The following is a 13,553-nucleotide window of genomic DNA, read 5'->3' as shown; positions in this document are numbered from 1 at the left end:
TTCCGATACACGATTAAACGGATCTGGTTGCTTGAAACAGAGACATTCTAGAAAAGGGCATAGACTACTAATTTATTTTTAATTTCATGCTAATAAAATTATTATAAACATTTATTTTTATAACTTAATGGCTATCGTGTTGATTCTACGTTCGTTTTCTGTCATTAAGGCAAAAACTTTACCTTAATAATAATAAGATGTCAATTAACGATATTTTTATAATAAATAACGTTGACACGGTGATAGAGTAACTAACATTGGGTGATTAGTATCGCCGCGGGTTATCTCGTTAGAGGCATCTTGTTTCACGTCACCGACGCTGCTTTAGAGCTAGGACCTTTGAGGGCTGTAAAATTTCACTTGTTTGGATTTTTTTATTCGAGTGCTGTCTTCAAATTGGAGAGCTCTTTGATGACGTCACGGGAGTAACGCAGCGTACCGTGAGGATGCTACGAGGAGGGGATGTTTGTGGCTTCCAAGGTTTTATTATTATAGTGCTTCGAGAGTTCCCTTTGAAGTATTTAGGTTTTTGATCTAAAGAGGTCACAAGTTAAATGTATTGCTAGTCGTAATCGTGTTTATTTGTGACATTTAGAGCGGACACCTTTTACTAAACTATCGCACAAAGTTGTGGGATTGTCGATTGTTTCACAGCCAATTCAACTGTTTAGTTCCAGAAGTAAAAATTAGAAGATTTTTTTATAATCCGATTATTCAAGGATAGTTTAACGAAAACGTTTAGCGTATTTGTTTAATAAAGTTCTATATGCGGTCGCAAACAAACCGTTCACGAGTTCCATTATTAATATCTGTCAGTGGCACGCGGCGAGCTTTCCCACACCGCGACGCGCGCGAATTCGGATCCTTCACAACAAAGACTCGATAATCTCGGCCGTGTCAATATAAATTTCATAAACTCGGCGTATAACCCCAACAAAGGGCCGCAAACATCCATGAATAATCTCCATTCTGAGGGTGTCAACACCATTTACGACGGAGCGTTTTGAATTCGCGCCAAAACAAACGTCAAACTGACGCGACGGGAAACAATGGCGGCGTGGCGCGGTCAGCGCACAGCCAGCCGCTGGCTTGGATACGATAGATTTAATTACATGTCAATTGTCACGGACTTTAGATTGGTTTTTTAATTATTGAATCAAAACAAAACAATAAAAAAAGTTGACTATCAATAAATCCCTAATTTGATCAAGAACAATTTAATTAAATCATTCAATTGTTTCAAAAAATTGAATTGTACTTTATGGTTTGCACTTCATATGATGACCGTATTGTTGTCAAGAGTTCACTAATGTGACTAATTACCGTTGATTGGTTAAATTGCAGTGGTTAAATGAGGCCTAATTTACTGCTGGTTATGATTTATTAATAAGTAGCTGTTCCCGTGCGGCTTCGTCCGCATGAAATTATGAAAACTTTATTTTATTGTTTACATTTGTCAAATTATAAATAGCAAATGTCTAAATGACATGACATGACAAACCTTGGCAATCTTGCTTCCTTGATGTTGGCAGCAACTTAAGGTCTCTTTCCCACATTAGGGTCTTTATCCAAAATATTTAACCCCTAAGTTTAATGGCATGAAAATATATAGCCTAAAGCGTGACGTAAGTGTAGGGCTATTTATTAAAAAATGAATTACTCAAAAATATGCTGTAATTTCTAAGATCTAAGGCAACAAAGAAGTGTGTGTTTACGCTTTATTATAATAATATAGATATAGACAGATTGCTTATTTTATTACGACTAATAACAGATTATAAATGATTTTAAACTATATTAAGAATCTTTCGAACACAATAAATTGGAATATTATAACATTATTTTTATATTTAATATCGAGACAATGTCCATAGAAATGTGGGAAAATAATTAATCAGTTTTTAAGTAAAAGAATTTTATCCCTACCAATAACTCATTTTAGACGACGCAGTGTTCTCCTAGGCTAGGCCCAGGCCACGTATAATGAACCTAGACATGCATAATTAAGTTTTGCATAACTTAGCGTCTTCTGACAAAGATACGGCTGGAAAGAGATTTTAAATTTTATTTTTCAAGTAATAAGGTACATTTTGAGATATAACAGTTAAGGACACGTTTCTGTATAAAAAGGATTACGACTCTTATTATTAATAGTACAGTCAGCTGCATATTTTTTCTTTTGGCCTTCTGTTTCTGAAATATGTATGAATATAATTGTAAACCGAAGGCCTATACAAGTTATTGATACTAGGCAAATGTATACATATTTATGAAGCTGACTGTACAGTATCAACCTTTACCTTTTTTTTATAAACAGGAAAGATTTGTATTTTTGTATGTATTGAAATAACTCCATAACTACTGGATCAATTTAAAAATTCTTTTACTATTAAAAAGCTACGTTATCAGCGAGTAACATAGGCTATTTTATTTTTAAAATTTCACGCAAAGTCACGAGCAATAACTAGTCTACATTAAAGTGCCTTAGGATTTGAATTAGTGATTTGAAGCTGTATATGTGGTCACCATGTTTCAAGAAACATTAGGGAGTTTGTGGATATCATGTTTTCTTAGACAATCTATGGTACGGAAATGTAATGAACGAATTTGTTAGGATTGTATGCACGAAGGTTGATTGTTGGTGAAATTGCTAACCCTCGCGGAGCAATAGCCGCGCCGCGGTCGCGATGTAAGAGTTAAACGCATTCCGTTCCTGCATATTCATAGCCTAGTTTAAATACATGTAGGGCTGTCACACGACCATAGACAACGATAAATATTACATTATTTAAAAAATAAAAACTTTGTATAATACAAGCTCCTTCAATACCAGAAGCTAAAAGAAAGATCTCGGGAAAATTACTGATTGTCACTTTTATTGTGTAGCAAATACTCATTCCAAACACTTCAAATGGCAGCATTTTTTAATGAAAAACGTTTTGTTGCCTCTATTTGAGAGTGTTTTTTTTTCTTTTAAAATGAATTAGGTAGTCACATTAGGCATGAATTCAAAGTTATTACTTTTACCACGCAAAAAACAATACTCACAAATGTTCAAGTATTGAATCTAGTGACGACTTCAGTCTCCTTAAAGTGAAGACTTTGGACTTATTGTACTTTTAGTGTACTCTAGTCGTAGGAAGTCCTAGAATATTGTCAGCCCTGGATAGCCGGGAGTGCAATAAAGGCGAAGTTGGAGCGCGGCGATGGCCACAATATTCCGCAGTATTTGATTTTCGGAGCGAACAAACAGACGGCTCGCGTTTCGTTATTTAACTTAAGTAAATTTCGATGTTCGGCCCCCGCAGCCCGCAGCCCGCCGCCGCTCTGCCACTGTTGATACAGCACCTCCCCAGCCGCCGTCGGGATGAGAGCTTCCATTTCAAATATATTCCCAATACGAATCATTTAATAATCTCCCTTGATACCTTGTTTCACAAATCTACTCTAAATCTAATTGTCAAATCTGGTATTTAATTCATTATATCGTGTTAATATCGCATCGGATAACCTTTAAGTAATCATATTAACGGACTTATGTAAAGCACGAAAATGAGATATTACGTGTACAATAGTATCAATAGAACAATTACTATGCAACTAAGGCCCTGTCTTAACAATGGCTGATAGAGGCTCAGAAAGCTTAAGAACGTCACTATCAGATTATGTATCAAAATCCGATATTTCCATCACATGTTTTACACGTTGGATTGCTATCAGACAATTTACAATTTGGTGGGACAAGCCTTTAACGAGGAAACTATGCAGTACGTACATTTTTTATGTTGTAACACTATCGAGAGGAGCTGGGCGTCCATTGGCCGCTGTCAGGCGTGTTCTGACAGCGCGTCATTGTGCGCCGGCCCGAGCTGAGCGCCATTATCTTATTGCTCGCATTAAAACATCTCGAGGACCCGCATGCGCAGCTTCCGGCCGCCGAGTGGTACCAGGCAGACAAAACGCAGCCGGATCGTGCCCCGCACAATGGGAAGGGTTGATTGTGTCGAATGCCGTGTAGGTCTTTGTTTCCCGCCTTTTTTTAATAACCCACAGATAATGAATGAGTCAAGCGCGTGACTGAACGCTGCTACTCTATGGTATGGGAGAAAATATGTGTTATTGTTCAGCACTTTCGAAATATTACACTATTTTATAAGCACACTTCCTTAAAAACTAAAACTATACCAATAGACGGGTAACATGAATACATATTCCAGTGCTTTTCTCTATAGCGCATATATTTTGGGTAAAAGAACCAAAACTTTAATTTGACTCAAAAAGGTCCGTAGTTACGTTAAACAATGTATTTTCGCTTGTGTAAAACATGAAAGATTCTTTTATATTCAACCAAACATAAACCAAATTGCGTATCTTTATTAAATACTATAGGTAAACCGCTTATTGTGGAGTTGGCACTCGAAATATTTAAAAAAAAAAAGTATATCCAATCGCAATTACTTAAGCTAACCCCAAATCAGCCACAAAGCCTTCGCAGCCTCAATCTATAATAGCCTATAATTTTCCAATAATCCCACTTCATTTTTTTTCTAATCTCCTAATCGCCGTGAGATTTCAATACGTTTCCTGTCAGAAGCCGCCCGCTATGAAATCATTTGCTTTTATTTTGCCGATAAAAGTAAAAAAATGTTTATGGTATCATAGTCAATAGAATCGCCCGCGCATTCAACTTCGACGATATGTCAAACCGAATTCCCTCCAATTCTGTGATGAGGATATAATAAAAAGAGACCATTGACATTGGAAATATTTTAGTTTTTATTTAAATAAATTGTAAGATGAGTAAATATTGTTTTTTGTTTATTAACTTATTTTTTTTTCTCAGTATTAAAATTTTCGTCGATTCATCTTTGCATACAGACTAAAACAAGTGACGTTCTGTAATGTGCCTTCGTTAAGACAAAGGTCGAAGTGTCAAAAGCTTCTATAATAGTACTAGCTGTTGCTCGCGACTTCGTCCGCTTGAAATTAAAAAATATAGCCTAAGTTACTCATAGATCAATTACTTTATTTTTAAAATCGGCGCAGTGCTTTTTGAATTATTTCAATCCATACAAAAATACAAATATTTGTAATATTAGTATAGATTTGGCTGAATAGTATGTTTTGTATAAATTGCAATAGCTAGTAAAAACTTAGGTACCAGATGTTGGTACAAAATAATTCTTATCACCAACCGAATTTTATAAAAGCATAGAAATATAACAAAAATGTCAAACGCCAACATGAATTCGCAAAATCCGTCCTACGCAAACATAGCAACACCGTACAGACGGCACAGACCGCACAATGCGTTTACCTGGCAACAATAGATCCGTGTCAGGTGCATTATCCTCTTAGATAGCACTAATCTGCACACACAATGAATCGCTGTAAAAACACCACCATTCAATAAAATTTAATCTCCCATCAGATCTGTATAGATTTTAATATGAAAACGTTGCGAAATCATGCGCAAAATTCTTCCCCTTTCTGTTGAGTCCACCGAAATTTCGCGGTTATTACACAAACGCGCGTAAATTTGAGGTTAGCTGCATTTTTTTTACTTAGTATTTATGTAATCATTGTATTTAAACATCTATACGCTCCTTATACAACTTGTAGCGATATAATCAGCGTGTTTAAACAAATATTAATTTTGTGAATTGCTACATAAATATTTGCGGGCAGCTCATAGTTCACGGTCGAGTTGCAGGGGGCGCTGGGCGCAAAGCTAACCCGGGAGCTCCCACGCAGAAATATACACGTCTATTTATTACATATTTATGCTAATTAACAGATCTTTAATGATAACATAGCACATATACTTGTAATAAAAATAATATTGATTCCCATTGGGCATAAATTTAATCTTTCCTTGAACAAGATTATATTAAGAGCGAGCGCATGGAGGTGCGCACACTACTCGATTTTTAGTTGTGCATCTAAACAGCTACGAAACAATCGACAATCGCATAACTGTTATGCGATATTTTAGTCAAAGGTGTACGCTCGCTCTTAGTTGATAAGTAAAATTGGAATCACCTTTCTACGTGAAGGTTCTGCCACCTGTTTTTAGTAGCTTAAAACTGTCAGAAATTAGTAAAATTAATTGCCTGATTGCAAATATAGGAACCTTTACGGCAAAATTTATTTAATTTGAAGTAGATATCTATACTAATATTATAATACTCATAAACTATTGGGCCGATTTTAAAAATTCTTACACCGTTAGAAAGGTAATTTATCCGCGAATAACACAGACTATGTTTGTTATTTTTTAATTACACAGGCGAAGTCACGAACAACAGCTAGTTTAAAATATGATTGTCCGAAAACTTGCTATTTACATTAGTAGATTTTTTATACAAATTGAATAGGACATTAAACATTTTATAACGTGGCTGTCAGATTTGTCTGTGACGTCACGACAATGGCCGCCGCGGTCACAGAGTAAACACGCGCGTCTCCCCGATAGAGCATCAATGCTTCATTTATTTTGTTACTTATGAAAATATTGAACAGTTAAAGCAAAAAATACGCTTTTACGTTAGCCAAGCGATTTTGTACTTTACGCGGTTAATAATACATGATAACGAAAGATTGCATAGATAACTGTACGTGAGTGAATGCGACAAATACTTGGTAAATTGATTTTTTTTGTTGCTGTCACATCGTTGTTATTACAGGTGCGGATTAGTGTACATAAATCATGACGATTTAAAATAACTTTTATACGGAAGCAGAGTTTTAATAGGGTCATTATCGTAACTTGTTCATTTTTAAAAAAGTATAGGTACTTACCTAACTTTAAGAGGGGAGGCACACCTTTAAGTAAACTATCGCGCTCTTGTGCGATTGTCGATTGTTTCGCAGCCAATTCAACTGTTTAGTTGCACAATTAAAAATCGAGTAGTGTGTGCACTTCCATATAAGTTCATAGGACCAAAGCGCTACTAAACCATTGTGCGATAGTTTAGTAAAAGGTGTGTGCGCGCTCTAATAATCTTACTATCGTACTAATATTATAAATGCGAAAGCTTAGATGAATAGATAGATGGATGGATGGATAGGTGGATGTTTGTTAGAGTTTGTAGCCTAAATGGCTGAACGGATCTCGATGAAACTTGGCATACACGTAGAGGATAGTCCGGAAGAACACATAGGCTACTACTAACTTTTATTTTTTTGAACTCCACGCGGACGGAATCGCAGGCGATAGCTAGTTAATCTCATAATCCTCACCACAGCCATCAGTGCCATTGACTTTTAAAATGAGACTATAGAGTTAGGGGTAGAAAGAGATGTATGTATTGCGTGAATGGTGACATGAACAAGAAGGGAGCTATGACTGAGATGACGTATGATAGAGTTTTGTGGACGACAAAAACCTTTTGCGCTGACCCTACGGGAGTAGGATAAGGCGGAAGATGATGATTGCCAGACTAAAGAGATTGCTGAAAAGTTGCTCGTTGCCGTCTTTGCAAATGGTATAGTCTATGGTTCATGTCTGTATCTATTTCTATCATTATCTGTGGTATAATCACAATACCATACTTAAATTACTAAGATATCGAATGTAACAAAAGCAGTATATTGTTAAAAATAAATAACATTGTTTTAAATGGACAAATCAACACGTCAGAGAGGGATCAAAACAGAATGAAAATGTTAACTCACCGTCCGCGTCGTGCGCCGTCGGGAAAAAGTCGTGCAGCCAAGAGCTAAACAAATACGAGGGCAACATTTATTTATATTAATTGACGGTTAAGGGTGACCATTACTTAAGTGCAACATAAAATTATAAAATAAGACAAACATAAACATAAATCGAAAAACAGTTAACCAAGTTAATGGAGCTACAGCATTGCATGCCTTTGGATAAACCAGATTTTCAAACTAGTAACTCAATGGTTTTTGCGTTTTTAAGGTTATAAACATTCTCCAGTATCGACATAGTAAAAAAAATATCAGTTTATCATAACTTGCAACCTAAACTTGTTAAATACGGCGAATACATCGAAACCACTTAATTACACAAAAGATTATTTAGTGGTGAGTGGTGACCCTAACCTAAAATATCGCAAGTCATTATTCTCAGAAAAGGAACACCTACGTACGATCTCGTACCTGTCAATCGCGTACATAATCAGAAAAACGTAGCCATTTTGAACTGTATTTGTTAGACTGAATCACAAAAAAAATGCGGAGAGGTGGTATAATTTTAATAAAGATATTTCCATAGGGTTGGCGCCAAATTGACATTTGTTGACATATGTCTGGGTGGTCATCATTGTATTTTTACCCAAATTTTTTGTAATTTATTCTTTCGGAGACCTATACTATACCCTATTTTAAATTTTAAGAACTCAAAATGATTAGTTCTGTTTAAATTGTTGATGGCGATAGAATAACAAAACGGCAGTTAAGTGGGTGTAAAGTTTCGAACACGTACAGTAAAGGCCCTTAAAGACGCACCCGAAATGTCGTATCACTCGACGACGAGAAACAACAATCATTTAGAAGTAAAACAAATAAGTTGATGAGACACTCGTGTGTTGAGTGCGTGTGGAAACACGAAACATTATGCACAAGAAGATTGAAAAGAAAGTACTCGAGAGGAGAGCGTCCGAGGCCCGTGAGAGCAATGAGCGACGCCCGCCGCCGCCTCGCAGCCGTCGCCCGCTCATTACCTCTCGCCGGCACCTTGTAGGCCATAAATAACCGAGCGGCCGGCGCGCGGATAAAACGAACTGCCAACTATTCCTCTATCACTTTGCAAGCGAAAGATTCATATATAAAAGTACCTAATCGATGCATTCGCTGCAACATACTGTAACTATATTAAACTATTTTTTTAGCTCTTGTAGTTACATAACTTATTTATGTAGGTGTAAATAAAGGTAGAAAGAGTTTTGTAAGATGTAACAATATTCCAGATAAGTGTGGACTGTGTCCATCGCTATTGTGTAAAGATTGGGAAAGGTTGCCACGCAATCTATGCATCACGGCTCGCTCGATGTCGCAACCGATCTCAATAACCGAATACAAAATGGCTGCAATTTATACTGTAACGTATCGCCGTGTATCAAGATGGCGGATATTTACGCGGGAGTTTTCATAACGGAACGCCGCGGCACGGCTCGAGCTCCGGGCGGAGGGGAACACATCCATTTCAAAGAATAAACACGGAGGAAACTCTCTCGATGTATAAATAATAAATAAAGAGTATATTTTGCTGCGTTTAGAGCGTTCGTAGACAAAGGCCGGCCGCTCCGTGGGGCAAACATCGCGTTCTGTTTATTCTTTCGTCATTAAGGTGGAGTGTTGACTGCGCTGCAGCGTGCTCGAGCGCTAATTTCAGGCAGGTCAGGCGCTCAGTCGCGCAGTCGCCCAGGATGTTGACTTTTGTATCGCGAACAAATTATAAGGTTACCTACGAGCATCATGTTGGTAAACTTTAAACTTTAAAATATGCAACTAAACACACTTTCAAATAGGTTTTCAATCATTACCAGCTATATCGTCACCACTATACGTCCCCACAGAGTGGCTCGGATCTTAACCTAAGTTAGGGTGACTAGGCCTTAGTTAATGGGTTTCCCATCAACATATTAAAAATAATAAGTACAATACTTAAACAAAGAAAACCACGATTACTGTTATATTATTACAAAAATAAAAGAAAGTCATTTGTTTCAGGTTAAAATTTGGTTCCAGAACCATCGCTACAAGTGCAAACGACAGGCCAAAGAGAAAGCGATGGCGGAACAAAATCAACACAATCAGGTATTTATTTAGATACAAATTATCGCAACTTCTTATTAAAAAACATAACTAGAGCTTTAATTTGGTTATATTACTACTGATACTGATGTTATAATGAGGAAATTTTGTATGTTTGGATTTTTGTATATATTGAAATAACTCAAAAACTACTGGGTCGAATTTAAAAACTCTATGACCATTAGAAAGGTCTTTTATTTGTGAGTAACATAATTGCACGCGGACGAAGTTACGAGCCACAGTTAGCAATAAATAAATATATTCATACTAAGCATAATTTGCTAAATATCCGCAAATGTGTACCTATTTTAATTTCCCACAGATTGAAAAATGATTAAATCAAACAGCGGCTTTATTTCACGTCGGCCATTTGTTCCTTAAATCTTTTTAAATTTCAATATCGGTAAATGAATAATGAATATTAAATGTGCGATAAAATCATATGCTGACTGCGCAGCGGGCCCCTTGTTTGCCGGAGACTTTGCCCACTCGATAGCGATCTCCCGGCTGCCGGAGAACGCGACGAATCTGGCAACCCCACAATTATTATGATTATTTTGTTAACGACTGCACGCAATTCCAAGTTGCCTGTATCATAAGAAATACATATTTCAAATTAATTTTTGAGCAGAGAATCTCATGCATTAGTTGCAAAAAGAACCAATCTTTATATGCTAAACGTAACATGTTATTGCGGATATCATGGGCGTCGTTGACCACCTGTGTTCCCGCCGCTCGTTTGCCCCCCTTTTTCTTATAAAAAAACCTCCTAACGATAAAACAATTGAGATAAAATTATGGTGCTACTTGCTGTCCTTTGCGACTTCGTTTAATTTAAATTTATGAATTGATTGAACGAATTAAAAAACAAAACTGAGTATGCTATGTGTTCTTCCAGACTATCCTCTACGTCTATGGCAAATTTCATCGAAATTCGTTCAGCCGTTTAATCCACAAACTCTTACAAACATCCATCCATCTAAACTTTCGCATTTATAATATTAGTATGATTAAATAATACAATTGTAGGAACACGGTACAACAGTCAATTAAAGCAGACATTAATAATAACGTGAAAAGGCGAGTGTCGCCAGAAGTAGAGAATTGGCTCAATTTGTGCAAAATCGGAGCCGGCGCCAGAATGTTGGCGGGAACTTTCTCCGCCGGCAGCCGGCAGCCGGCAGCGGCGCAACTCGACTCTACTTTATTGATCGAGCAATTCTAATTAAAACAGTTTTCGAATTATTACTTACTTATAATTAAATTATCTGTAATATTCTTACTCGGAAGAGTTTCAGTTACATTTTAATGACAGGAGTAAATAAAAACACGAATTTCTCTTTATCTATTGTAATCTTTATTGTTATGTGGTACATATACATGATTCCAAAAATAAATACAATATTTGCTGATATAACTAAGGTTCGCAAATATAGGCAATGTAAAGGAAGACAATTAAATAGGCCTACGACACATTAGTCTTGAATTATAAGAACTCAAAATATAGAATTGTGTTTTTGTAAAAAAAATCTCTATCGAGGCATATTTGAATATTCAGGTCTGGTAGAGTCTGCTTTAACATCTTTGCACAAATGTCCGGTACATTTCTTTTTCGGTGTAATACCACGATCACACAGAAGAGAAGTGTGAAGTGGCAGCGATTCCGCGTTTCGTCTCTTGTCGTAAGCCTCATTTTAGGACTTATATCGTACAAAAAAAGGATGGGAAGGAGAAGAGAATTTAGCGGGAGTCGGTATACTCAGGTAGGGGAAATATCCTCTTTCTGTGCTTTCCCCTTATGTGGATTAAAAGACTTACAAATCTGGATGTCTATAGCCAGCGGTCGCTTTCTTATTTTGGCAGATTCCAGTAGACGCTTCTTCATTTTTCACCCTATACTATTAGAAAATGTGTAATTGTATTGTTTAGTCATCATCGTCACCGCGGCGGGTGGCGGTGCCGGTGCTGGTGAAGGACGGCAAGCCGTGCGGCTCCGGGGAGTCCTCGTCGCCGGCGCACAGCCACTGTGCGACCCCGACCTCCGGGTATTCGGCGGCGCCGGCGCAGGCCGCCTGCAGCAACCCGCTGGCCTACCGCCAGCCCACCGCCTACCAGCAGCAGTGCTCCGGCTACCTCCCGCTGCAGGGCCGCGCCTGGTAGAAGTTCCCACAGCTTTACCACGAGACAATGTTCAAGGAGGAAATGTACTTCGATTAGATCCGAAGCCGCGGTTTGAATCTTACAACAAATTTAGTGCAATTTTTATTTCATAGATTGGTACAGATATTAGAAATATAAAAATAGAAGACCGTCTTTGGTTTGTCCATTATGAATTGAATGGGTTAAGCTGGAGGAGTTATGTCTTTAGTTGATTCAAACCGATTTAAGGTTTATCAGATCCTGTGAGAACATTGTCACTGGTAAAGCGGCGCCGGTCGCGACCGACCTGACAGACACGTGTGCCGCGAGTGACGCAATGACGCAGTGACAAGTGACGTGTGCCAGTGGACGCTAATGTCGCGGCGGCGGGGGCGGGGGCGGGGGCGGTGCGAGGGGGAGAGTGTACATACTTAGCACTTAGTTAAGCACGATTACGGATTTGACTTTATTATTTTTGTAACATTGCGTTTACGAGGAACATTTAAAAATAGAGAAACACAATCTTAAATTAGAATGTTTTTGAATCGTTTAGAGTTTTGCTACTGCTGTTTATTTTGATTTTTAAAAAGATATATACAGTTAGCGGAATAGAGGTATATATAGTATAGTGAACTGTGAACATTGTCAAAATGTTGAAAACTGTAAACACTAACGTAAAAGTTACCTATTTCGAGTCTATGTGACACGAAAGTGGCAACACTTTGGACTTCCCCAGGTACAAATCGAATGACACTTCAGTCATACAACAAACATAACATATCCACGAAAATCATTATAATAGACCAATGAACATACAAATCCTATCTAGTTTTGATCATAGTAAGTATAACTTATCTATAAATTGTCTCAACTATCAAAAATTATGATTTTCTCTATCAATACCAAGTTTATAGTTAATTCCAACTTAATATCTAAGTTTTGTTCCAATTAATAGTACGTTACACTTCGTAAATCCTTAATTTGAGAGCCTATTTCAGTTTACATTGCGTTGTAACCTATCCTATTTTACAAAAACTCAAATTATATCGCAATTTTAACATAATTGCAAAAGATTTGTTTAAAATAGCCTAATAGAGTAAAATCAAATATTTTCTACGTCATTTGTTGGAATAAACTATAAACAAATAAAATATTTCATCACTGACCTCTATAAATGGACAGGCTATATGGTGTATTTTGTGCCTATTTAATTTTAACCATTTTGGCGCTTACGGTCGCCGTTGGCGTCATTAGTTGCCATTTGAAATAATAATAGACATGTTATTAACACCAACAGGTCGTTAGAGTCTGGACGAAGCAAAAGCTATCCATTTGTAATGGTCAGTGTTTTTATAAAGAATGTGACAATTATTGCGACGCGACATGGAACAGAGTCAAGTTGTATTTGCTGTAAATAACTGATATTGTAGTTAATTGTTGTGTGAATAGTATATAATTTATGTTTAAAACAATCAGTGTTTGTGTGTGTAGATAGTATGTGTAAATATTATGCATTGAGATAGAGTAGTGGGCGGAATTCATTATGACAGTTAACTTTGTGTTGCCAGTATAAATCTTAAAATTTACATGATTTGCTCAAACATTATTAACATTTGTACTGGAATCAATTT

At 36.9% G+C, this 13,553-nt stretch overlaps 1 protein-coding gene across 2 annotated transcripts in view; it reads left to right on the top strand.

The window, feature by feature from the left end:
• Window positions 1-12,133, top strand: part of LOC106101002 (homeobox protein Nkx-2.1-like) — a 31,728-nt gene extending 19,595 nt beyond the window's left edge. For both annotated transcript variants that reach the window (XM_013280070.1, XM_013280071.1), the window contains exons 5-6: window positions 9,700-9,786; window positions 11,713-12,133. In XM_013280070.1, the coding sequence (XP_013135524.1) occupies window positions 9,700-9,786; window positions 11,713-11,943 (318 nt within the window). In that variant the 3' untranslated portion in view covers window positions 11,944-12,133. The remainder of the gene's footprint in view (window positions 1-9,699; window positions 9,787-11,712) is intronic.
• The last annotated feature ends 1,420 nt before the right edge of the window (window positions 12,134-13,553 follow it).

Source organism: Papilio polytes, unplaced genomic scaffold (assembly GCF_000836215.1).
Source record: "Papilio polytes unplaced genomic scaffold, Ppol_1.0 DF824024.1, whole genome shotgun sequence".
NCBI classification, from domain to species: Eukaryota; Metazoa; Arthropoda; class Insecta; order Lepidoptera; family Papilionidae; genus Papilio; species Papilio polytes.
The sequence above is the reverse complement of the archived record's forward strand: the minus strand, read 5'-3'. Positions and strand labels throughout refer to the sequence as shown.